Source organism: Hoplias malabaricus, chromosome 6 (assembly GCF_029633855.1).
Source record: "Hoplias malabaricus isolate fHopMal1 chromosome 6, fHopMal1.hap1, whole genome shotgun sequence".
In the NCBI taxonomy this organism is placed as follows: domain Eukaryota; kingdom Metazoa; phylum Chordata; class Actinopteri; order Characiformes; family Erythrinidae; genus Hoplias; species Hoplias malabaricus.
In genome coordinates, this window is record NC_089805.1 from 12,044,723 (window position 1) to 12,068,910 (window position 24,188).

A 24,188-nucleotide genomic window follows, 5' to 3' on the forward strand; every position below is an offset into this window, starting at 1 on the left:
TCTCAGTTAACCAGATAACTTAAGCCCAAAGCTAAGGTCTGTCCAATAGGAATCTCCCTCAGTTATTTTCTTATAGAATGGGCTGGACTTTGGGCTTAAATTATCTCTCTAAACAGAGAAACCCTGCTTTGTGGAATACCCTCCAAGCCTTGCGTACTTTTTTGTTTGTTGTTTGTTTGTATTTTTGAACTCTTAAAGCGCAGATAAAAATCTCGTTTTTTTTTTCTTCACAGTTCTGTATCTCACAGAAAAAGGAATAACTTGTACTTAACGGCTGCTTTGATGGAAATACAAAGGACATGGTGATGTTTGTATGTGACTGGTAACCGAACGTCTGTTTGTCTCCATGGAAACGCCACCAGCGCTCATGACCTCACTTTGTTTCTGTCTGCACTGTCTCATCTGTCCTCAGTTTCAACCTGTTTTTTTTTAGTTGGCTTGACTCGGGTTCTTCATTGAAACTTCACGATCCCTGTTGATTGCCCAACAGGTCGAGGAAGCAATGCTACTTAATGAAATAACTTGTAATTTATTCTATACTTCTGACCAGAGTGCAGTGGGGGTGAAGGAATCCAAGGTAAGAACCAGTAGACCAAATCCATTTGAGTTAATTTTGTTTTATTTTGGTTTCACACTCTTTTCTTTGATAATTTACCCCAGAACCCGCGCTCTGAAATTGTCAGCTGCTTCCGTTCTGCCATTTTATTTTTTTTATGAATTAATTCATGGGTTTGTTTTTGATTTTTTGATTTATCTGTGGATAGATCTGAGCTGCTGAATGCTTGAAGCCTCTGTTTGCCGTGTTTGTGTAGCGCTCTGCTCAATGTATCAGACAGAAGGTGGACACAGGAGAGGAACAGAGCTTAAGGGATGACTTTAAAGACCAAGAGAGACCAAAGAAAGATTGAGAAATAGAAATGAAGAACAGAGAGAGAGAGGGAGATAAAGAAAAAGGGAAGGGAGGTAGAAGGAGAGCGAGAGAGAGAGGTCTGAGGCTGGGTTTTTTGAGCTGTACTCAGCACACCCCTGTCTTCCCTTTCCTCAGTCTGGTCTCTTCCACGCTTCATCTTTCACAACACTTTATTTCTGGTCAGAAGGGCATGGATTATATTATTATTATTATTATTATTATTATTATTATTATTATTATTGTTATTGGTACTAAACTGTCAGTGAATAACCCTAGTCAATGACATCACCAGCAGTGAGAAATCTACGAGAGACAAACGAGCCAAACAAAAACACAGAAACAATGAAACAGTGCACCTCTGCTGCGCTTCCTCGAGTCGTTCTGTCGTTCTCCCGCTCTATCTATCATTCAGTTTTCCTTCTTCTCCTCCTTTCTCCTGTCAGTACCCGGGCCCTGGACCCCCTCCCTGTCTGCGGGCCGTGGGTTGTTGGTTTGGAATGTGTCTGGCTGTAACTCTGTGGCCTTTCTCATGCTTTTAGAGGGGAATGAGGATTTGCTGTGTGTCACACCATCGACTTGGTTAGTGTCGGTATCTGCCTGTCACCCCGTTGCTAAGCAATCCGCCCTCCCTCTCCCTGTCGTTGCAGCCAGAAGACATCGGTCAGGGGGCAGTGGTCAACGCGCCGGAGGGCAGCAAAGTGGACATAGAAGCCTTCAGTCAGTTTACAAAAATTATCACCCCCGCCATCACGCGAGTGGTGGACTTCGCCAAAAAGCTGCCAATGTTCTGCGAGGTGAGACAATGTAAATTCATGTGCTTGGTTAGAGTAGTGGACAACAACACTGCAGACACAGTATTACACAACACTCTTCAATAAAAATAAAAGGGCTACAACGGGTTCTTTGACTGATGTCTTGGAAGAACCACTTTTGTTTCCATAAAGAACCATTTTAGAAGATCGAGGGATGGGTTTTTAAACTTTAAAAAGGTTATTCACACTTCACTAGACTTCAGAACAATGCAGTGCTCACTGTCTTCCCAGAGGACTCCCATGGAGCTTTTCCACTGCATCGACCCTCCACCAGGTAAATCAGGTCCTGGCCCTGGAAGCGAGTTCTTGTTTAGTGGCTGTTCTCTCATGGTTCAGAGCGAGCCGAGTAGGGACTAAACCTTGCAGAGCGCTGATTGTCCAGAGAGAGTCGTCACTCTACGCAACGCAGACGTCCAGCACCAACTCTCCTTCTGTAAAATCTCCAGGTGCAGCAGAAATCACGTTTTCACGATGACAGCTCGTAAAATTACGCCGTTGTCTTTTGAAGAGGTTCAAACGCTCCTTGGATCGGTGGCCGACGAAAGAATCCAGCGAGAGCTGGACGCTGCAACAAGGAAGGAACAAACTCTACTGATCTGTCTGAACTGATGACGGAGCTGTGTTCAGTCCCAAACAACAACATGCCAATACACCATGAGTAAACATGAGCTTAACGTTACTGCCACCCTTGCTGTGGTTTCCAAAGCCCGAAATAATTATTACTTTTATGTAATTTTATGAAATCCTTAAACCAAATCTATAATGAGATTATTGAAAAACACTGACTGGATTTAAGACAATAAGACACTTGGTAAACACCGCTTAACGTTACCGCCACCGTTGTTGTGGTTTTTAAAGCCTGCTGTTCCCCTTAGAGGCAGGGTTTGGAGACAACACAGATACATTTCAGGGGGAAGCTGTGAGAGTGCAAACCAACCAAGGACCAATCAGAAAGTAGAGTCCAGAAAAGTCCTATATAGCCCTTTAACGTGATTAATATTAATGTAATATAGTTCCATAGTTTGTTAGGGTAGTGGATAACACCACTCACATGGGGAGCACAATGCCACACTACACTACAAAACATCCTGTGTTATTACTGTGTTATAGCTGCCTTGTGAGGATCAGATCATCCTGCTGAAGGGCTGCTGCATGGAGATCATGTCTCTGCGAGCCGCTGTAAGGTACGACCCCGAGAGCGAGACCCTGACGCTGAACGGAGAGATGGCGGTCACTCGCGGGCAGCTGAAGAATGGAGGACTGGGTGTGGTCTCGGACGCCATCTTCGATCTGGGGGTGTCCCTTTCATCCTTCAACCTCGACGACTCGGAGGTGGCGCTGCTGCAGGCCGTCATCCTGCTGTCCTCCGGTCAGTAACACACCCTCTGCTGGGTATGAAGGTGGAGTTGTATTCTGATGGGGGTGGGGCTTATTTCAGATTTTATGCGGGTTGTATTTCAGATAGTATGGGGGTTGTAAACAGATAGTAGGCGTGGCTGTGTTCACATAATAGGCAGAGTTTTATATTCAGTTAGTGGGCATGACTGTGTTTAGTTAGTGAGCAAGTCTGTGAGCAGTTAGTGTGTGGGGCTTTGTGTTCAGATAGTGGGCAGGGCTTTGTGTTCAGTTAGTGAGCAGGGCTGTGTCCAAAATGGCTCCCTATTTTACATTTAGGGCCCAGTGTGGAGTCATTGGCCCCGAATGGTAAAGTGTAATTTGAGTGTGATTTTGAGGCATTAAAATTTCCCACAATGCACAATCCCACAATTGTATCTCACAATATGAGCTGAATGTAGACCACGATGCATTACAAGTTTCTGTTGCTAAGCAACAGACAGAGGACATGTCTGAATTGTTTTTGTAGCACTATTAAGTGAACTAAATAGTTCCAGACTATGTAGCACACTACTAACGAGGGATTAGGGAGCCATTTTGTTCACAGCCCAGGTCTATGAGCAGTTAGTAGGCTTTGTGTTTAGTTAGTGGGCGGGGCATTTCCATCAGTTGCAACACACACACATAAGCATATTAAGGTTGTTCTGTTTGTATTCATTATTACAATACACAGCAATACAAATAGCTTCACCGTTCTCTGTCTGGGAAGTTGCAGGCTCTGGTCTCTGTTTTCCGTCTGCGGGTCCAGATTCTCGTGGGTCCAGAGTCCGGTTCTGAAGTGTAAGGACAGCTGCTGCAGGTCTTTCTGTGGAGATTACTCTAGATTACTCAGGCTACTCAAGGGAAATGGCTCAGGGACCGGATTAGGACAGGATTAAAGCTCAGATGTGATAATCTCGATCAATAGTTAATAGTTAAAGACTGTGGTGTCCATCTCTTTCTCGCGGTCAGACTCTAACACTGCTATTGATCAGTGTGGATAGACAGAGACTGATCAATACGAAGTGATTTGTCAGGCATTTATGGGGTATTAATTGCGAGCCTGTTCAGGAGGCGGGTCAATATCTTTCGTATTAGTTTCTCAAACACATGCTGTTCCCTCAGAAATACTCCCAGCTCCTGTCCCAATGGTTCATTGTAGGGCTGGGCGATTTGGCCCTAAAATAATATCACGATATTTCAGGGTAATTTATTTTGTGATAACGATATTCTTGACGATATGAAAAAACACTGAAAACAAAAAATGTTATATTAATATTAATTATATACAATTAATATTACATTTAATTTCTTATTTAAATTATTATATATAACATACAAATCTAACAATTTCAAACATTCTGAAGGAGCAACAAATAAATGTGTAAACATCTGCTTATTTTTTGGAGCAAATTCTTCAATTCTTTGAAGCATATTTCCACCTGTCGCTGTGCCTAAATGACTTACATAATGAATGCCTGCCATACAACGTGTAACTGCATGACGTCATTAAACAAGTCAGAATATCACGATTATAACAATACTGCACAATACGATATGGCACAGCCCTAGTTCCTTGTTCCATAAAGAACAGCTGGTCATATGGTCAGCAAGCCCAATGCCAAGAGTCCGCCAGAGGGGTGTCATGTGTGGTCTATATATTGTTCCAGAAATAACTGAGATAATCAATATTACTGTCATATTTAGACCATTTTATTGCACTGATGTAATGAAAATGTAGGGACATAAAAATAGCATTATAAAAGCAAATAAATTGCGCCCCTTTATAATTACAATTCCAAATTTATAATAACAATTCCAGATAAAAGCTGAGAACAGAACAGAGCCAGAGACTTTTATTCTTCTGTAAACAAACACTTTACATTTCTGTTTCTACTGGGAGATGATTCCATTGGCTGCTCTGGGCGATATTTGTAGCGCCCAGTAAGCGCAGAATCACAGCCAATCACAAATGTAGCTGAGGTAATATACACATATAGCAACATAAATTTATCGAATCTGACGTTTCAGGTGCTTCCTCTCTCACCCTGAGTCTGTTATTGGTGGAGTAAAGACCTGACGGTCTGGTGATCACTCAGGACACAGGATTCACGCACACACATATTCATTCATCCATTCATTTTCTGTAAGCCCTTATCCAGTTCAGGGCTGCGGTGGGTCCAGAGCCTACCTGGAATCACTGGGCACAAGGCGGTAACTCACCTGCCTGTAATGTAATGATTCACATAACCTAATGTACAGAGTATAACTCTGTGAAACTGAGTATAATTAAGCTGCAGTTTATGATTATTTTGTTAACAATTAAGGTTTATTTATGATCAGTATTAAATACAAATAGATACACAGTGAGCCTTCTGTCCATATCCTCCGTTCATTTCCTCCGTATTTGAGCACGTTCTCTGGAAGCCCACGCTGCATGACCACTTGAGACTATGGGAGTGCAGTGTAGAGTGCGGCCCATAGTTCAAGCCAAACAGGATCTCTGCTAAAAATGTGGCGAAGTGTTTAACGTCCTCTCAGACCCTCGCCGTTTACACCGCTCCCTCTTTCTTCTTCTCTTTAATAACGTTACATTATCAGCTCCTCCACCACCAGCACCAGGTTTGTTGTCGTCAGAAACACTTGACTCTGATCTGCCCTCTAGTGGATGTGATACTTCACCAACACGGCAACTTAAAGACGTACATAGAAGTATGTAGGCAGTGACGCCTACCATGTTTTAAACAGATGTATACTTTTCCAAACATAAAGGGATTATTTAGTCTGCTGATTTGTTTTTAATAACATTTTAAAAAGACTGACTTTCTCTCTCCCTCTTTCTCTGGCAGATCGTCCAGGGTTAACAAGTGTGGAGCGCATAGAGAGATGTCAGGAGGAGTTCCTGCTGGCCTTCGAACATTACATTAACTACCGCAAACACAAGGTGGCGCACTTCTGGCCCAAGCTGCTGATGAAGGTGACGGATCTGAGGATGATTGGCGCCTGCCACGCCTCTCGCTTCCTGCACATGAAGGTGGAGTGTCCCACTGAGCTTTTCCCTCCGCTCTTTCTGGAGGTGTTCGAGGACTAACGCCCCGCCCCTGAGGACATGCCCCCACCCCCATCTCTCTCTCTCTCTCACACACACACACACCCATGGCACTTAACCACACCCCTTACTGTGGCCCTATGAGGACACTGCTAACGAACTACTGAGTGTCATTAGTCCATTCCACAGAAACTGAAGTAGCTCTGGGGCCTAGTGTCTGGACCATTCCTTTTTACGATGCGGGTACATGTGAATAACGTTTGTTTTTTTCTTTTTGTTTTGTTGTTTTTCTCTCTCTCTTGCTTCTTTCTCCCTTTCTCCCTCTCTGTCTCTCTCTCTCTTTTTTGTACTTTCCTCTCCTTCACGGCATAAGCTTCTCTCATATTCAGTGAAAACCTCTCAGGTCGCGTCTGAGATTCTGTGTGAGGATATTACAAGATTATTCAACTATCTCTAGACACTTCTTTCTTGTTTGGAGTGAGTTTATCTTCAGAGAAAGTGTCTTAATCCACTTTCTACATCTTTTTTTTGGCTTGTTATAAATATTATTTCTCGAAGCAGTCACAGGATCTGCCAATGGACGGGACACTTTTACGGAGTAAACTCACTCAAAACAACACAGACGTCCCTCTGTCCGCAGGGGACCGGGTCCAGGACAGCTTCAGCTTCAAAGTCATCGTGATGCTCCACTGAGCTGTAGCAAAGAGAACAGAGCCTCTGCTGATGTTGCTCTGGGCTCAGTACTGCAGAAACTGCACTATGTAACATTTCAAGGGTATTTGCATTATTGGCATTGATTCAGCTCTACTTTCTGGAACTTAATTTATGAATATTTCCGATCTGTGGCTGGGTGAGTCCAGGGATGCAGACCCTGAGGATTCAGAGGGCCGAGCGTGCACTGAATAATCTTTTAATATCATTCTGTGTATTATTTTATTATCGTAAAGTTCCTACAACGCTATCAGGTGTCAGACCTGGATCTGAGATGATTTCAGTGAATGAGAGGCGGTTCTTTACCGTGTTGGTGTCTTTTCTGTTGTTGTACAGTTATTTTATGAGTGATTATGATCTCGGTTGTATGATCTATGCATCTGCATCATGCAACGTTTCTCCTCAAGAAGAAGAAGAAAAAAAGGATGAAGAAGAAGCTGGAGCTTTTGGAAAAGACAAAGACACAAAGGAGATAAGCCTCTGTTCTTTAAACGGTGAAATAACCTTTTATTTTTTTATTTACAGAGCGGCACCTGTATTCACGCACAGGTTTACACACACACTCTCACACACACACACTGATACATACAGTTCTCAAGTACTGTTTGCCATCGGAGAGCAGAAAGAGCCCAACGTTTACACTTAGAAAATGCTGTTTTATTGACTGAAATCGTCTGAAATCTCGTGGATGTCTCTTCTAATATCCTTCATTCTGAGATCACAGTAAGAATATTATAAGATTATTCAACTCTTTCTGGATTTATTTTGCCTTTTTAAAGTGGTCCCATCACTACATCGGCTCATGTTTAAGACACATGCTCAAAACACGTCTAGAGAAAAGTCTAAAATAATCTTAAAGCATCTCTTAATGGGAAATATCAGAGATATCCACTAGATTTAAAGGAGCAGTTGGTCATTTTTCTACCTAAAATTAGACGACGAAATAATAAATAATCACGTTCATAAACGGATGTTAAGACAGTGATTGTTTATTATTTTTACACTGGTTTCTAAAAAGTGAACCTCGCACGAGATGAAGAATCACACTGCTGTGTCACCCCAGAATGAACCAGTTTATGCTCCACATAGAGGGTTCCCCACATGAGGGCAGCACTGTTACAGAATCCCTGACACCTCCAGGCCACTAGGTGTCACGGCTGTAACAGCTGTTTCATGAAGAAGCCTCAGTGGAGAAAGGGACTGACTGCTCTGTCGACAGCGTAAAGGTGATGTGAATCTTTCTGTGAACTCTTCCCTCACGAGGAAAGTCACGGAATTGGCTCCCGTTGAGTAACGCCACTGTTCCGGTGCCAAACAAAGTGTTTGTTCTCATCCCGTTTTCCCTCTCCCGTTCCATATCCATCCATCCATCCATCCATACTTCTCTCCTCCGTGAGTCATAGGAACTCTCCCGTTTTACTGTGTCATATTAATGCTGAGATAAAGATAAGGCTTGGACTTTTGATGGTGCTATGAGTTTGCCTCCTTATACCTCTGTCAGACCTGTCAATCAACCTCAGAATCAGCCCTTTTGGGTGACACACACACACACTTTTAGAGCCTGTATACCTGGTTGTTTCATTCCTCGAGTATCTGGGTCACTGTTCCCTTTCACTGAAATAACAAGTACCACTCACTCATCCATCTTCAGTAACCACTTCATCCTTATCCAGGGTCCGGAGCCCAACCGGAATCATTGTCTGCAAATCAGGAACACACCCTGGGCCGCAACTAAATATATCAGGTGTAAAAATGAGTTCTAAAGTGTTCTGTTTGTGAGTGTAACGTACAACTGTAATTCAACAGAAAAGAATGTAAAACTGAAGCCATGTGAAAAGTGAAGAGTTTATTGGGCGCTGCATTCGTTCTGAGCTCCCTCAGGAAAAAGCTGCAGAAGACTGTGATGGGTTTGTTCTGTTCTTGGGGATAATATTGTGTCCTAAAGTCCGTGTGAGTGTGGGCATAGACCATTTACAGATGGGGGCAGTGTAAGAGTCGGGAACGGAGTGCAGTAACACTGCATTTTTTGTCGAATAAGACAGTAATTGTGATTTTCAATACGACACAACAGTCGCCATAAAATAACAGAAGAGCAGGCGAATGTTTGAATTTTGAATTAGAAATATACAATACACAAAAACGCTTTCAACTTATTTGTAGTCCTCATACTGCCCCAGTTTTCCAGTATTCGTATTTGTCCAACGATTCCGTACTTCTTTTCCAGACTTTCAGTTCTTTAAAGAGGTCCGCAGCGTGTTTGTCCACACCTTTAAAGATCAGTCTGAAGTTGGTCGTATGCTCCTCCTCTCATGAATCTAGAGAATCCTGAAACTAACCCCCGCGCCCCGAGGAGTCTTTGCCGTGAGCATGCAGCAGGGGCTGGTGCTGGAGTCTTGAGCAGCTTTGTGTTTCCAACCGCAAAAAAAAGGCTCTCTGTCGATGAACCGATGCGGTTCTGAAGCTGTGATCTCGCTGTGAACCTGAGACGCAAGCAGCCAAAGGGCAAGGCCCCACACTCCACACATAAAGCCATTAACCCGCTTTTCAACCGAGGAAACAGATGCATTACAGAGATCCCATCCTCTGGAGAAATGTGGTTTATACAAAGTATTCCGACTTCTGTTTCCGGATTAAGGCCTCGACAGATTCCTGCGGAGATGATGTTCTTGACGTGATATTCCCGAAGCCAAAAGCAATTTCACAAACTTAAAATCTCACACAGAGTTGTGCAAAGGTTTTAGGCGCCTGAGAAAATGACATTTAAAAAGCTGACTCTCTGACTTTATTTATTAGGCAAAAGTTTATTACATAAAACCAACTAAATTAAAACCTTAATATTAGAATAAACCCAACCCCATTATTCCAGGGAGTGTGATACTGTGTGTGTGTGAGAGAGAGAATGTGTTGGTTTAACCCTTTCCATACCACATTATGTTAAATCAAGTGTGCCAAGGTCCTGGAGGTTGTGGGTTCTGGGTTGTGTTCTCCCTGTGTCTGCGTGGGTTTCCTCCGGGTGACTGTCTGTGAGGAGTGTGGAGTGTTCTCCCTGTGTCTGCGTGGGTTTCCTCCGGGTGACTGTCTGTCAGGAGTGTGGTGTGTTCTTCCTGTGTCTGCATGAGGTTTCCACAGGGTGCTCCAGTTTCCTCCCACGCTCCAAAAACACACGTTGGTAGGTGGATTGGAGACTCAAAAGTGTCCGTAGGTGTGAGTGTGTGAGTGAATGTGTGAGTGTGTATTGCCCTGTGAAGGACTGGTACCCCCTCCAGGGTGTGTTCCCGCCTTGTGCCCAATGATTCCGGGTAGACTCCGGACCCACCGCCGCCCTGAACTGGACAAGGGTTACAGACAATGAATGAATGAATGAATGAAGAATCTTCTTAGGTGCCTAAGACTTTTGCACACTACTGAATTTCCGTGGTTTTCTTTTGCCTGTCGACCAATCACAGGCTCCGGCTCTGGCACTGTGTTGATGAAAAAGTAGTATCAGCGAAGCTGAGGAGGTGTCTGTAGTGGCCAAACCTCATGCTAGTGTTTACATCTTTTTTCTCATTTCTTCTTTCTCAGTGTACTGTTCTGGACAGCTCCACAATCTTTCAGACCCATGTCATAAGCTGACTGTCCAGAGGTGATTAAGTTTGCTTTTCTGTAATCTTCCAGTGTTAGACTCATATTGAAACGCTTGGTTGCATTCACTTTGAAGAGACAGTAACATTTAGGGAGGACTGTGATTGGCTGAGAGGTGTGTCAATCATAATCTTGCATCATACATTAATTATGTATTTGCATATTATGCAACTAGATTTTACTCAATCACGCAGAACTTTAAACACAAAATTACACAAACGATGCTTTAGATTAAAATCCTGATACAAGGCACATGATCAGACCAGGTGTAACAGGGTCTTAAAGGTGCAGTCAGTCATTTTGACCTGTAAAAAATTTGCAAATTTTGTTTCTATGGTGGAGCTCACATGAGATGAAGAATCAAACTGCTTAGTCATCTCTAAGTCTGCTATGTGTGAGGCCACTAGGTGTCAGTATTACAGCTGTTTCCTGAAGCAAAGCAGAAAACAACATTGAAGAAAAATGACTGAGTGCACCTTTAATATCTAACTGTATGGATACTGTTCTAAAGCATGCGCAAGTTCCGTGGCGAAGGAGAAAAATAGAAAATAACAGAAATGGCATAAAGAAACTTTCAGTTTGTCTCTGATCTACTTTTGTGTTTTTTTAGGGGTTTGGTTTGGTTTTTTTAGAGGTTATTTGTTTATTTTTGGGGGTTGTTTTTTCTCCTTCCTCATGTATTTCACTGCGAAACACGTCTCACGCCACATACCTCTGTTCACCACGACTGGTCTTTATTTTATTATTCTGTTGTTGAGGAAACAAACCAAACAGGTTTCCTCAAGATTGTGTTCACTGTAAAAGGTGATGCCTTTGGTAAGCAATAGAGTCGGATTCAGGTGGTTTAGGATCACACACACACACACACACACACACACACACACACACACACACAAAGCAGTCTCAGATGAAATGCACAGACAATCAGAGAGAGAGAGATGCTTTCAGAGAGATTTTTCACTTTACCGAGTTACAATGATTTCAATAAATAAAGAGCGCACTACAGAAGAATTATTTTACAGTATAAAGGAGGAATAAATTTAAAAATACAAAAAAAATTAAGAGGCTGTATATTTTCAGACGGCAGATATTTTTTACACATTTTAGACAGTGAATTAAAGCTTGTATCTCCACTTTCTGACGCAGGGTCGTTCACACAGCTCTTCTTTCCAGTGTTACTTCACTTCCTGCCATTCCCCAAAAAAACAGTCTTTTAAACGACAGAAAACCAATCAAACTGGACTCCCCCCCCCCCCCCCAACCTAGCCCAGGCTTGTCCTCCCCACATCCACCAAGACAAGCCCAAACTCTCAGAGGACACTTCGTTTTCTGTCTTTGTTCTGTATCAAGCAACACGTTCACAAAAAAAAAATACAATTTAAATTTTAAAAACCCTCTTGTATCTTCTTAAATCTAGTGGATCTCATATATCCCTCATTCTGAGGCTGGTGTTAGAAAAATATAATATTTTTCAAACTATTTCTGGATGTAAATTTTATGGATTTTATTCTGAGAAAAGTGTCTAAATTGTGCTTGCTTTGAGCATCACTTCTTGGAAAATCTGTTTTTCACATTAATTAAATCAAATTTTCTGAACGCTGCACTGGGTAAAAATCACTTAAATCTAGTAAAACTCTCCAGAAAGATTTGTAAAACCTTATAATCTCCTAAGAGTGAGAGATGTCAGAGATCTGAGCTGGATTAAAGCTGATGTCACTGAGCAGGAGGTGAGGTTTCGGCTGATGTAGCTCTAAGAGCTGGAGTCGGAGCAGGATGCAGTGACTCTGGGGTTTGGTCTCTGTTTGGAATCGCAGTGTCAGCCGTGGGTTTGAATGTGAATTGGTTGCTGAAAAAAGGTTGATGCTCTTGTTTTATGTGATTTGCCTGTTTTTCTGGTTTGGGATTTATTTTTATTTTTTTAAACCAAAATAGGGGGTTGGTCTCAAAGGGCAGCTGTGAGACAGCGAAGCCCAGGATGAGGATTAAATAAAAATACAATGAAATCCAGATTTTTGGATTTTGGATTTTGGACCGATTTTTAATTTTTTGGGATGTTCCCTGGAAGAAAAATGCAAAGTTGCACTAAAAAAAACAATCCTGGATCTGAATGAGGACTGTGATGATGGTGGTGATGGTGATTGTAATATAACAGAGAAAATAAACGAGGATGAGGAGGGTATTGATGATGATGATGTTTGTATTTAATATGACCCTGACTCTGAGAATAAAGGTGGTTTTGAGAAATGCCTCGAGGACTTGCTGTTTCCCTTTGTTTTTTTATTGTATTAATATTATAAAATATATTATAGTCTACGATTAAAACATCTGCTGTGAACGTCTTGCTGCCAGAGACCACAGAAGATCTTCAGAGGTCGTGTGGAGTCCGTACCTCGAAGGGTCAGAGCTGTTTTGCTGGCACAAGGTGGGGCTTCAATACAATTTAATATTAGACCGGTCGTTTTTAATGTTATGGCTGATTGGTAATATTTAAATATTTTATTAATTCTATGTTAACCAAAAGCTTTCATCTAGTGATAACCAAATTCGTATAGTTGCACACAATTTTAAAAAAGTGGTGGGAATGTCCTTTTCTCAGTACATTTATAAAGGTAATATTTGGTGTTTTTGCCCGTGGGCTCCCCCTGCAGTTCCATTTCACAGAGTGTTTTTCACTTCTACAGCACTGTCCTGAACTCAAGTGGGAGTGGTGGTTTCCTCCCAGCAAACACAGCTACGTATTCACAACGTGGTAAAAACCACTATATTAGTCATTTGGAACGTTGTGTAAATATTGTCAGAAAGTCAAAATGAAACACTTTATAGGGTTGTCACAACGTTTTTGTGCAACATTACACTACCATTCAGCAACAGATTTGCAACATTCCAGAAGGCCCCTTTCCTGTATTCTGCAACATTCTGACAACCTAAAATGTAATTACTCATTTATAGTCACAAAGTAGACATAAAGTTACATCACATTATGCAAATACTGTTCTATATTTCTCATAGTAACATTGTCAGTGCATTTTTCCTGATCCACATCATCAATCATTTTTAGTCTGTTACAAAATACGGACATTACTGTGGCCAGAACAGAGATACTTAAAAAACGAGATATCATAGATTAAATTATGTCATCCATTTTGTTTTCATATTTCAGCATAATTACATGATAATGTACTTGTCATAGTTTTGTTTCCAAAATTGCAATGATGCAAAACATAACTACAAGCATTACACAAACATAATAAATATCAGACAATCACAATAAAATTCAGAATGCAGTTTAATCAAAAATAATTTTACAAAAAGAGTATGCACGTTTATACACATTACACACAAACACAAACATACACTCTTTACAACAGTTAAGCTCCATCCACTCACATTGAAGTTAAGAACAAATTTTAAACACAGAGCACAATAAACAGGAGTCAGTCAGAACAAAGTTCATTTATTCACACAACAAAAACAGTCTGATGAATTCTAAGGAACAGTGAGGTTGGAAAATGTTCATGTAGAAGTAAAGAAATTATAAGATGGTGATTCAGATTCCACTGGGTCTGAGTTCGCCAAAGGCTGTGGAGGGGAGGAAATGAGACAATTCAAAAGTGATGAACATTGCTTGTATCCCTATAATTGTGCTACAATTGCCATATAAGGAGCACTGTGTAAGATTTAGTGACATGTAGCAGTGAATTGGAAAATCCCTCCCTTCTGGTGCATCCCCATCTTCTCTGCACCTATCCAAGTTTTTAGTGGGGCTCATTCTTTCGTTTTTTTTTCTACTGCACAGATATAAGATATAAGTTTGGTGCATGTACTGAGAGCAAGGCAGAAAACGCATGTCTCGAGCTGCAGCACCTGCATGGCCAAACATCATCATCTATGAAAATGATCACTGAATTCATGTTCTGTGACTCTTGAACATAACCATCTAAAAAACTTTTATCTCATTTTTTATTGCTTTGGAGAGCGGCTCCTTGTTTGCACGTGGTCATGCACTGTGAAATGCCATGCATCCCAAAAGCCCCTGAGTGTTTATATCCAACAAAAAATAATGGAAATCAGCATGAAGCTTCCTGTCAATTTGCAAACCTACAGAAAAGTGATGTATGAAATTACGAAATCAATCCAAGGTTCAGATGGAGTTTTTGTATGTGAAAGTAAACCAACTATGAGCTTCTTGCCCAACCAATTCCAGAAACGATCCTAGGTGAGGATTTGAGTATATGGGACTGGAAGTATGAAAGGTTAACAGTAGAAGTGACTGACATCTGACTGGTACAATGACCTCATGCAAGCTGTGCAGTGTTTTTGCCTCCTTAAAGTATGTTTTACTGTCAAACAAATGTTGAAAAAATAAAAATCGGTGCATCCCTACTTCTAATACCTAATGATGCTTCTCATAATGCTTCTAGCACACAGATTTGTAGTTACAGGTGATTATACTCTAATAAGCATATGGTTTTATATTGCATTTCTGCTAATTACTCCCCTAAATCTTACACACTGCATGTTTCACTAGATTTTTACTTACATTCCCTTTTCGTCGTGCAATCCCTGGTGCATGCTTCAGAGTTTCAGATATGTGAGCCTCAATGTCTGCTGCGTTTGATCCTGGTTGGCTTCTCATCACTGCTTCTGCATAGATGAAGCATACATTTTTAAACCCAATCAACATTGATTTTTTTCCATAAACATCTAAGCTCGCAAGTACAGAGAAATACACTCACTCATTATTACTCTGTAAATGGTTAGATTCTGAAGTGAGATTTTCCCTTTCCTTCCTTTCAGACTAAATGAAGCCCATATTCTTGAGGATGCAATTGTGCGCATTGTACGTCTTACTGAATCTCCAAGGGAATGCCCCCCTAAGGTGGCAAGGTACCTGACCTATGAAGAGAATTGTATAGTTTACAGTTTTAATTTTCCTATTTATTGGAAATATTTCAACTTATAAACAATGGATTGATGGTGCGTATGAGAGGGTTTGATGGTGTGTGTGAGAGAAAGTTTAATGGTGAGTGTGAGAGCGTTTGATGGTGTGTGTGAGAAGTTCAATGGTGTGTATAAAAGGGTTTGATGGTGTGTCAGAGTTTGATGGTGTGTATGAGAGGATTGACAGCGTGTGTTAGAGGTAAGTTTGAAATGGTTATTTAGTAATGAAAATGGTTTTATATTTACATTGATAAGTCAAAAAAAAACCTTTTACAGATTAACAATTAAATGGTTCTTTGCATCATGAAGGGTTTCTTCAGATTGATTGAAAATGTGCTATAGACGGTTTCTGTATAGTGCCTTTAAGAGAAGAGTTCTGTATGGCACCAAAAATGGTTCTATTGTTACAAGCTTAACATCATAACAATAGAAGATTACTTTTCTGAAAAGAACCATCTATAGCACATTCTCCATCAGTCTGAAGAACTCCTTCATGATGCAAAGAACCATTTAATCATGCAAAAGGTTCTTCGAGTGTTCAGGGTTCACACCATTTCCCTTAATAAAGAATCCTTATAAAACCATCAATTTTAACTGTGTAGTTGTCTATGCTGCATTTAAATTGGATTTGTAATTATGAATTTATTTTATATCATTGGATTAATTGAGCTTGTCACCATTTTTCTTTCTTCATCTTTCAGCTTAATTTCAATCTTATTAAAACCCTCCATATCATCCACAGTGACAAACTCCATATCCATTGGTACCTCACTTCTAGCATTAATCAGCTGTTTAAGGAGAAGGCTTTGTTCCTCCTGCTTCTGCAGCAGCTGGTCAAGTTTCATGAGGACATGCATTTGAAAATCTATGAAACAGAATTTTGTCAATATAATTTCCAAACATTATCAATAACATTAATGAACACTTACAAAGAAACTTACTGTCTCTTTGAGGAGGGCGCTCTGGTTGAATGGGTGGTCCTAAAATAATTGCAGAAAACATTTATATTCTTAATATTCTGTTAAAATTCCAACAGGCAAAGGCTGTGTAGTAAATTATTATTTTACTGGTTGTTTTCCATATAAACAAACATCACTGTCTGAGGGCTAATGCTTCTCATAGTCACAATTCAGCAACTGTTGAAATGCAACAGAGACATTTCCACAGTATTTGCTATAATGTTTAAAAGTACAAACAAACAATTTTTTTGTTTTTCAGATATCAGCAGCCTGCATTTCTTGTCATTCATGCATGTTCTAAATCATTCCAATCAATGCCCACTCTTAATTATTCTAACTAATGCTGCTCTGTGTGTGTATGTATGTGTGTTTACTGCCCCTAATCCCTAGTATGAGAGTGTGTTCACTGCCATGAATGAGTTAAATGCAGTGGTCAAACTTTGTTGTACTATTGTACAATCATAAAGCATGTAAGAAGTAGTAAGATGTAATGCTTCAATCAAATCAGCATTTTGGCTTCCAATATTATATTAAGATTCTTCACTGACAAATATAAAAGTCACAATAAAGCCTTAAAACTAGTCAAGTAAACTAGAAAGGGTACACGAAACAATAATAATAATAAAATAAATAAATAAATAACAATGTACATTTTCCATACATGAAAACCAATACCAAACCTGCATCACAGAAAATAAAACAAAATGTATTCTCTGTAACTCACTTTGGGCCATTTCCAGTTCTCTACCCACAACCACAGGAATCTCGGACCCTATAAGTAACATAATAATGTCTACATTATTTCATTTATTTAAACATGCCAGATTTTCCCTTCTATTATTGTTTGTATGTATATGTGCATGTGGCTGTTTGTTATAAAAAGAAAATAACTCACAATTCGGCAAACTTGCTGGTTCTCTTGCCATATCCAACCCTCTTTCCATATCTAACACAGGCAATATAAACATTACATATACATGAATGCATTCAGACATACAACAGTTTTAATATTGATCAAATAAATAATGCCTTACCTTGGTAGAGAGCACATCTTGTTTGTGCAAGAAAGTCAGACAATCTAGGTGGAGATCTAGCTTGAACTTTAGGACCCTTGGTAGGTTTGAAACTATCATCTGCAGCACACAGTTAAGTAATATTTACTGATATATTGAACACCAAATTCTTAATATATTAAGACACATTGCCCTTTAAAATACATGCATCATATTAAATATTTACCATCCTCACTGGCAGAGGTATAACACAAATAGCGAGATGGTGGCCTCTTTTCCCTTAGCTTCTTCCCACTCCCATCTGACTCCTCTAAACAAGAAGTGTTCTCTGCCTTCCTCATTAGCTGATGAGCTGTTTTATAATCAACTTTGCAAAGAATTGGTGCCCAAGAGTTAAAATATTTGCTTCTAAACAATTAACAATAATGATTACAATGAGCCTTCAGAAATTGATACACACCTGATGATTTAAAAACTCTGACTTCAAGTTTTTTCCACAACGCTTTGTCGGGCAAAGATCCACGTTGAATCAATTTTTGTTTATTTTTAGGTGGCCAGTAGCAAAAGTGTACCTAAACATATAAGTGAAGTTGAATTACTTTGATGGGCCTCAACCTTTGTTTTGCAAACTCTCATATTTGCTGCTTTCTAGATTTAATTAAGCAGCGATTTTCTACGTCATTCAAGTGAGTGTGTTTAAGGAAAACATCAAAATGTGCATGTAAGGGCTACTCTAAAGCCAGAACAGGAAGCCATAAAATTTACTAGCATTTCAAGTTTACTAGCAAGTAAGATCATGTTACATACTTTCAATACTACTCTTGAAACACTGGACAAGCTTTACAGACTGGTGACAAAAATCCAATTTAACAAAATAGTAAATTGCAATACACATGTCTAAAAATGTAAGGAGTATTGTTAATTTCATATTAGTGTTATATATTGAATGATCCTAGGATCAGGGACTACCTACCTTAAATCTACATTCACTGTTCTTTTATTAGCTCCACTGACCATACAGGAGCACTTTGTAGTTCCCCATGTTATTCAATGGACAGGACCCATACAGAACCCCCACAGAGGGTATGATTTGGGTGTTGGATCATTCTCAGTGCTGCAGTGACACTGACATTGTGGTGGTGTGAGTGGATCCGACACATCAGTGCTTCACACATCAGAGCTTTTAAAACCTATGCACACTCACTGTCCACTCTAATAGACACTCCTAACTTGTTAGTCCACCATGTAGATGTAAAGTCAAAGACAGTAGCTGATCTGGTGCTGCAGAGTTTGTATAGGTTTTCCTCTAGTCCATCAGTGGACACAGGATGCAGCACACAGGACACTGTTGGCTGGAAATTTTTGGTTGATGGACTATTCTGAGTACAGCAGTGACCCTGAGGGCTTTAAAAATTCAGCAGCTGTGTCTGACCTCTTGTGCCAGCACAACACACACTAACACATCACCAACACGTCAGTGTCACTGCAGCGCTGAGAATGATCCACCACCCAATTCATGCCTGCTCTGTGCATCCTGTAGTGGTTCTGACCAATGAAAAACAGGGTGAAATCAGGATAAGAAAGTACGCAGAGAAACAGATGACTGCAGTCTAAATGTAGAACTACAAAGTGTTCTGGTGTTTTCAGTGGAGCTGATAAACTGGATGATGAGTATAGACACAAGGTAGGTTTTCCTAATTCAGTGTATAAATTGTTAACTACCTTAGTGTTTTAAACTGTAAGCTCTAAACTCTAACAGTATTTTAACTGAAATGAGGTTTTGTCAGCATACTGTAAAGTTCATACCTGTGTACAAACCAGTATGGATAGGTCAATTGTCATAGGTTTTGTTATAAAAACTACAAAAAACTGTGTACCAATCACATAATAATGGTATAGGAATTACATGCATTACATTAAAATAAAAATCTTACTTCAGATGTTCTCTCCACCCAGGAATCCGGGACAACAGCCACACTTCGCTCTTGTACAAATTCAAGAACTGAATACATACTGTTAACATATAAAAAAACATATATAAGTTGGTTATCTGATATTCTATTGCACGTCATCAACTTAACCTTGAATCCAGTTTCTAGTCCTGAATTTTAAATAATTATTTATGTTTTGCGCTGCCTACCAGTGTTTAGTCTAGTCATTTTAGAATTCAGGAGCAGTAAACTGATTCAGGATTTGGAGTCGAAGACCTGTGCTGTATTATTGATGCTGAATGACAAGCAAATGTAAATATGAGGTACCTGACTTTTTTCTTGGCCACGAAATTTCACAATTCCATTTTACAATTATTGAATTCATTATTTATTCCTTGTTTGTTCATTTACATATATACATAGTTCTTGTTATTGCTGGGACGGCTAGTTACTGAATGCAGTTCATTCATTCACTCCTTATGAAGAAGGGTAAGGTACAAAATATGATTTCCTCGGTGAATTTTGATTGCCCTTTTCATGATTTTATTTTTTGGCACCATCCTTATGGTCATGTCTCCACAGTGAAATGTATATGCTCCAATGAATGTTGAATCACATGGCTCCACAAACATTGGCATTGGTTGGCTATAAATGCGGCACAAATATCCATTCTTTGTGTCATCAACAATTTCACAACACTGTCCATCCACTGACAGAAAAGCATTATCTGGTGTGTGACAAGTGAATGTTTCTCCTCTTTTTTTGGTTTGTAATGCCATTCCTGTCTCACTCTCCCAAATTCTTTTTGCAATCTGCACTAGTGGGTTTTTAGGGGATCTAACCATTTTCTTCAGTGTCTGCATGTAGTTCTCAAAAGGAAATCCAGAACAGTTATCCAGAGAATCATGAATGATTCCATCAGTTGCTATATGTAGCAAAGAATGCACATTGTATATTAAAAACTGAGATCCATATAGGTCCCTGCCTTCAGCTACAAAGTACTCCAAAAGACTTTGTGCATACATCCCATATTGTTTCACGTGGTCAGGACTTAACAAAATGCACAGTGCAACACTGAAACAAAGAAAATGCTCATATAGGTCTTGTCTAAGTACACCAGGCAAAACAACTTTACCTGTATATAGCATAAACTGTCTAAGTTCAGTTGCCTTCCATCTGTCTAGGTGTTTCAGACTCCTGGGTCTTCGGGCAAAACATGTGGGAATGTTTTTCTGGAGATCTATGAGCCTAGTACTAACAATTTCAACCTGTCCTGCAGACATCATTGTCTCCCTGCTTCGTCCTCTTTCTCCTCTTGTCCAGATGAGTAGTAATTTTTTCATGACACCAAGACAAGTCTGGTGCATATAATCAATTGGAAAAGCTTTTACCATGTCAATTGGTAGTTCACAAAATGGTGTACCACCATGATGGTGTTCAGCTTGGCTCTGTGTACGGAATGTCCTATCTGTTCTGAGAAATAAGTGATCTATTTGTTGGTATGTCACAGTATTCTGCCAGGTGCCTCTCTGGTGACATCTATCACACCCATAGTAAGCAGAGTATTGCTTGGTGTTTTTAACCATTGCACGTGCAGGTGCATCACAGACAACACATTTTATTTTGATTTTGATATTCTTTCCTCCTATGTCAAAACCATTTTGTAGTACATCTTTTAGATCAGAAATGGCATCTTCAAGAAAGGACAAGTCTGTTGGTCTATGGTTTCCTGAGGTTAGAGTGAGAGGGAAGACGAATAATGGATCTAAATGCACTGCGCATAGCACTGGCCACAAGCAAGTTGCTGAGCTCTTAAATAGTGGCAGCCCATCAATATTTAGGGAAAGCTCCAAATACTCTAATGATGCTATTTTGTCCTGTGAATAGCGTTCCATTAGTCTTGACAGTTGGTGTCTTAATTGAAAATGTACATACTGCATTCCAGATTTAATTGTTGTTTCTACAGATCTAGCTGTCTTCAGAAGTGTGCGGGTGGTTAAAGGTACTGTTAAACCAACAGAGCTAAGGATTTTCAAAAGATCATCAACAGCCCTATGTGAAACACTGTTATCATTCACCCAGCATGCAAGCTGTTTCTGTATATCTTGTTTCAGCTCCTTTTTCCTCAGACTTGACTGAGAGGGAGTTGTACATTATATGTACATGTGTTACATGCAACACTGCAGCCAATCTCAACAGTGGCATCTTCGCTGTTTGCCTCATATAAGGAATAATTGCAGTCAGTCTCATTGTCTTCCTGGCTGTATTCCTCAGACAAGTAAGGACTGCAAATTGTCCCTACAATAGGCTCCTGGCTGCTTGCCTCAGATATGAGAGAAGAAATTGTTATCATATTTTTTTCTGTTTTGTTTTCTGAGACCCCTAATCCTCCAAGAATTCTCCTGGCTGATCTCCATCTTTTGAGGTAGTCTTTCCTGCTCCATCCTCTTTTAACCATCCTTAAATATTAAGAGGTCCAATTTAAAGTCAGAAACTCATCAACTGTTATCACAAATCCATTATTATATTGCTGTAAAATAAGAGTGTAGGAGTGACTGGGTCATTAAATAATTTAAAATATAATTTACTCTGACATGCCAAATGTCGTAGAATAGCAGTTTGTGAATTGATTATTAAGTGATGTTACCTTAAAAGACTGTTTGAACGACGTGATAGTGGGTGCCAGACAGATGGGACATAACATTTTCAAAGTTTTGTGGCCATTTAATATTACTCAATCCATTGTACAGGGAATACATCATAGAAGGCATTACCACCCACAGTTTATAGCACAGTGTCCACCCACAAGAAGACCTACCAGAGTGCCTCTGTTCAAACCATGAAACCAAACACCACATTACATGGGCTCAGAAGGTTGCTAAAAGGACGCTAGAAGACTGGCAACATGTGGCTTGGTCCAATGAATCGGTTGTTTTGGACTGATTGTACAGTGTGTATGTGACCCAGACCCCATGAAGACATGGACTGGTGGACCTTGTGCTCCCATATCCTGCTGAAGCTAAAGAACATTGCACTGACCTGTGATCGCTTGTCTTGGTAAAGTCTTCGATTATGTATTCCTTGCACATGTTATACTGTAGATAGAGGAATGTTAAATGCCCACTCAACTTTGGAAGTGGAACATGCCATCTGTCTGACACATGCTCTCTTGCCTTTTCCAAACTCTGATAATATATGTCGCCTTGACATTAGCATGCTGGCCAATGTTCAACCTCACTCACAGGATAACACCTCACAATGTATACAGGTACGGGCATTGCCAAGTCATCCTCTGAGGTAACACTTGAAAATCAATTTACATAACGCTACTCCATGACATTTGGCATGTCACTGTACATTAATAAATATCGCATTGGGAAAATAAATATTACAAACTATTCATTTACAGTATTTTTACATATTTGATTACATATTTTAAAAATTCTTTGAACAATAAATTGATAAATAAATATACATTGATGTATAATGAGTTAATGCATGAGTTCATTATTCTGAATAATTCATTTTTGTTTAGAGCATCCTTGATAGTGTCCTAATTACCCGAGACCTGTAAATTTGCACATTAGTAGTATTTAAGTGTAGAATAGAAACGTTTTAAACATTTTAACTAAAGTAAATGGGTTTTACATTATTGAGAATATGGATTAAAAACTTTTGTATTATTATTCTAAACTTCTAAATGGTAGGTTAGACCTATACGCAATTATTAATTACGAGATGATAAATGTATTTCAACATGTGGACGACAGGAAAACGGAAAAAAGAAATGCACACATTAAGTCCAGCTACCTCATAGTATCCACATAACACAACAGCAAGTGAAATTGCCTACAATTTATTGTTTGGGCAGTAAAAAGGTAGACATACCAAGACATTTATGTGAAATGCGTCTGACTGAACTTACAGTGAGATGCGTTAGCATTTGCCAATTAACCCATTCATGGCACTCGCAGTCACTCAAACTCTCTTTTGTTCAGACACACACCTCTATCAACATTTCCCTCAGTTGTAGCTATACAGTACGATGGCAAAAAGACAAAAGTATTTTGTCTATTGTAGTCATAGGAGTTTTAGAATCAGAAGAGTCGACTCACAACACCCTTTTGCCACACTAATACTCGTTTAAAACGTCAAAATAACTTCAGGACCAACGAAAAAGGCAGGCGACTATTGGAAGAGGTGTGGGACTCGAATGCTCTTTAAAATTATAGTTTTAAATATTAGTATATTAGTATAACTTATTAGTTATACGTTCTGTTCAGTAACATTAGCTAACTAGCTAACATCAATTGTACAAATAATGCTGATAAACTAAGCAAGAATACTGACCTATCTACCCAGAATTGTCTGTAAATGGGGACTATGGTAGTACGTATATAGTATACAAAATATACATTCGAAAATGTTCTAAAATTTATATTTTATAGTCATAATTTATAAATCACTCACCTGAAATCCTGTGAGACTTCTACGCAGCAACGGTTCTTCGCCAACTGACAAAAAATTGAATTTCTCTCGTGCCCTCTAGGAGCAGGTTGCAGAAAGGTGGACACAAGGTTGCAGCGGGACCAGTAGAATCTGATTCGCGCAGTTGTCATAACGTACTTCATTGGTTATGTTGGCACCAACCCACATAGTTCATAACTGCAACCTTTATCAATAGGTTGATAGAAAGTAGATGCAGGGTTTTATTGCCACCAACCTTAGTGCAACATATTAACAACATAGTAAGAGAGTGCCTGTTAAGTAACGTGGCCACCAACATAACCACTCCTAAAATACAACGTTGTGTGGAAGTTGTGTGTTTGCTGGGCTACCCTCCCCCAAAAATTACATAGTGCAA

At 39.7% G+C, this 24,188-nt stretch overlaps 2 protein-coding genes across 8 annotated transcripts in view; one reads left to right on the forward strand and one right to left on the reverse strand.

The window, feature by feature from the left end:
* Positions 1–12,722, forward strand: part of thrb (thyroid hormone receptor beta) — a 77,464-nt gene extending 64,742 nt beyond the window's left edge. Inside the window, exons 10-13 of one of the 3 annotated variants that reach the window (XM_066673868.1) lie at positions 491–577; positions 1,558–1,704; positions 2,833–3,091; positions 5,946–12,722. In XM_066673868.1, the coding sequence (XP_066529965.1) occupies positions 491–577; positions 1,558–1,704; positions 2,833–3,091; positions 5,946–6,187 (735 nt within the window). In that variant the 3' untranslated portion in view covers positions 6,188–12,722. The remainder of the gene's footprint in view (positions 1–490; positions 578–1,557; positions 1,705–2,832; positions 3,092–5,945) is intronic. The other 2 variants (XM_066673869.1, XM_066673870.1) reach the window with 2 other exon arrangements.
* A 902-nt stretch (positions 12,723–13,624) lies between these two features.
* LOC136700311 (uncharacterized) lies at positions 13,625–24,117 on the reverse strand. 5 transcript variants are annotated; one of them, XM_066675602.1, is made up of 12 exons: positions 23,795–24,117; positions 19,328–19,406; positions 17,854–17,965; positions 17,620–17,760; positions 17,415–17,513; positions 17,276–17,326; positions 17,105–17,152; positions 16,363–16,401; positions 16,189–16,286; positions 15,217–15,376; positions 15,021–15,124; positions 13,625–14,059 (listed from the first exon to the last, which is right to left on the reverse strand). In XM_066675602.1, the coding sequence occupies exons 1-12, from the start codon at positions 23,953–23,955 to the stop codon at positions 13,994–13,996; spliced, it is 1,158 nt and encodes a 385-aa protein (XP_066531699.1). In that variant the 5' UTR covers positions 23,956–24,117; the 3' UTR covers positions 13,625–13,993. The 5 variants fall into 5 exon arrangements, 4 of the variants coding, with proteins under 4 accessions (XP_066531699.1, XP_066531698.1, XP_066531701.1 ...); XM_066675601.1 differs by having other exon boundaries at positions 16,099–16,286; XM_066675604.1 differs by lacking the exons at positions 19,328–19,406; positions 23,795–24,117 and adding an exon at positions 18,367–18,466 and having other exon boundaries at positions 16,099–16,286.
* Positions 24,118–24,188: the final 71 nt, after the last annotated feature.

Excerpts from the sequence above, each read along its gene's own strand:
- LOC136700311 (XM_066675601.1), bottom strand. The coding sequence starts at position 23,955 with ATGAAGTACGTTATGACAACTGCGCGAATCAGATTCTACTGGTCCCGC. Across the intron at positions 17,514-17,619 it reads TACCTCTGCCAGTGAGGATG|ATGATAGTTTCAAACCTACC; the intron begins GTAAATATTTAA and ends TGTGTGCTGCAG. Across the intron at positions 15,125-15,216 it reads CATTTACAGAGTAATAATGA|AAGCAGTGATGAGAAGCCAA; the intron begins GTGAGTGTATTT and ends TCATCTATGCAG.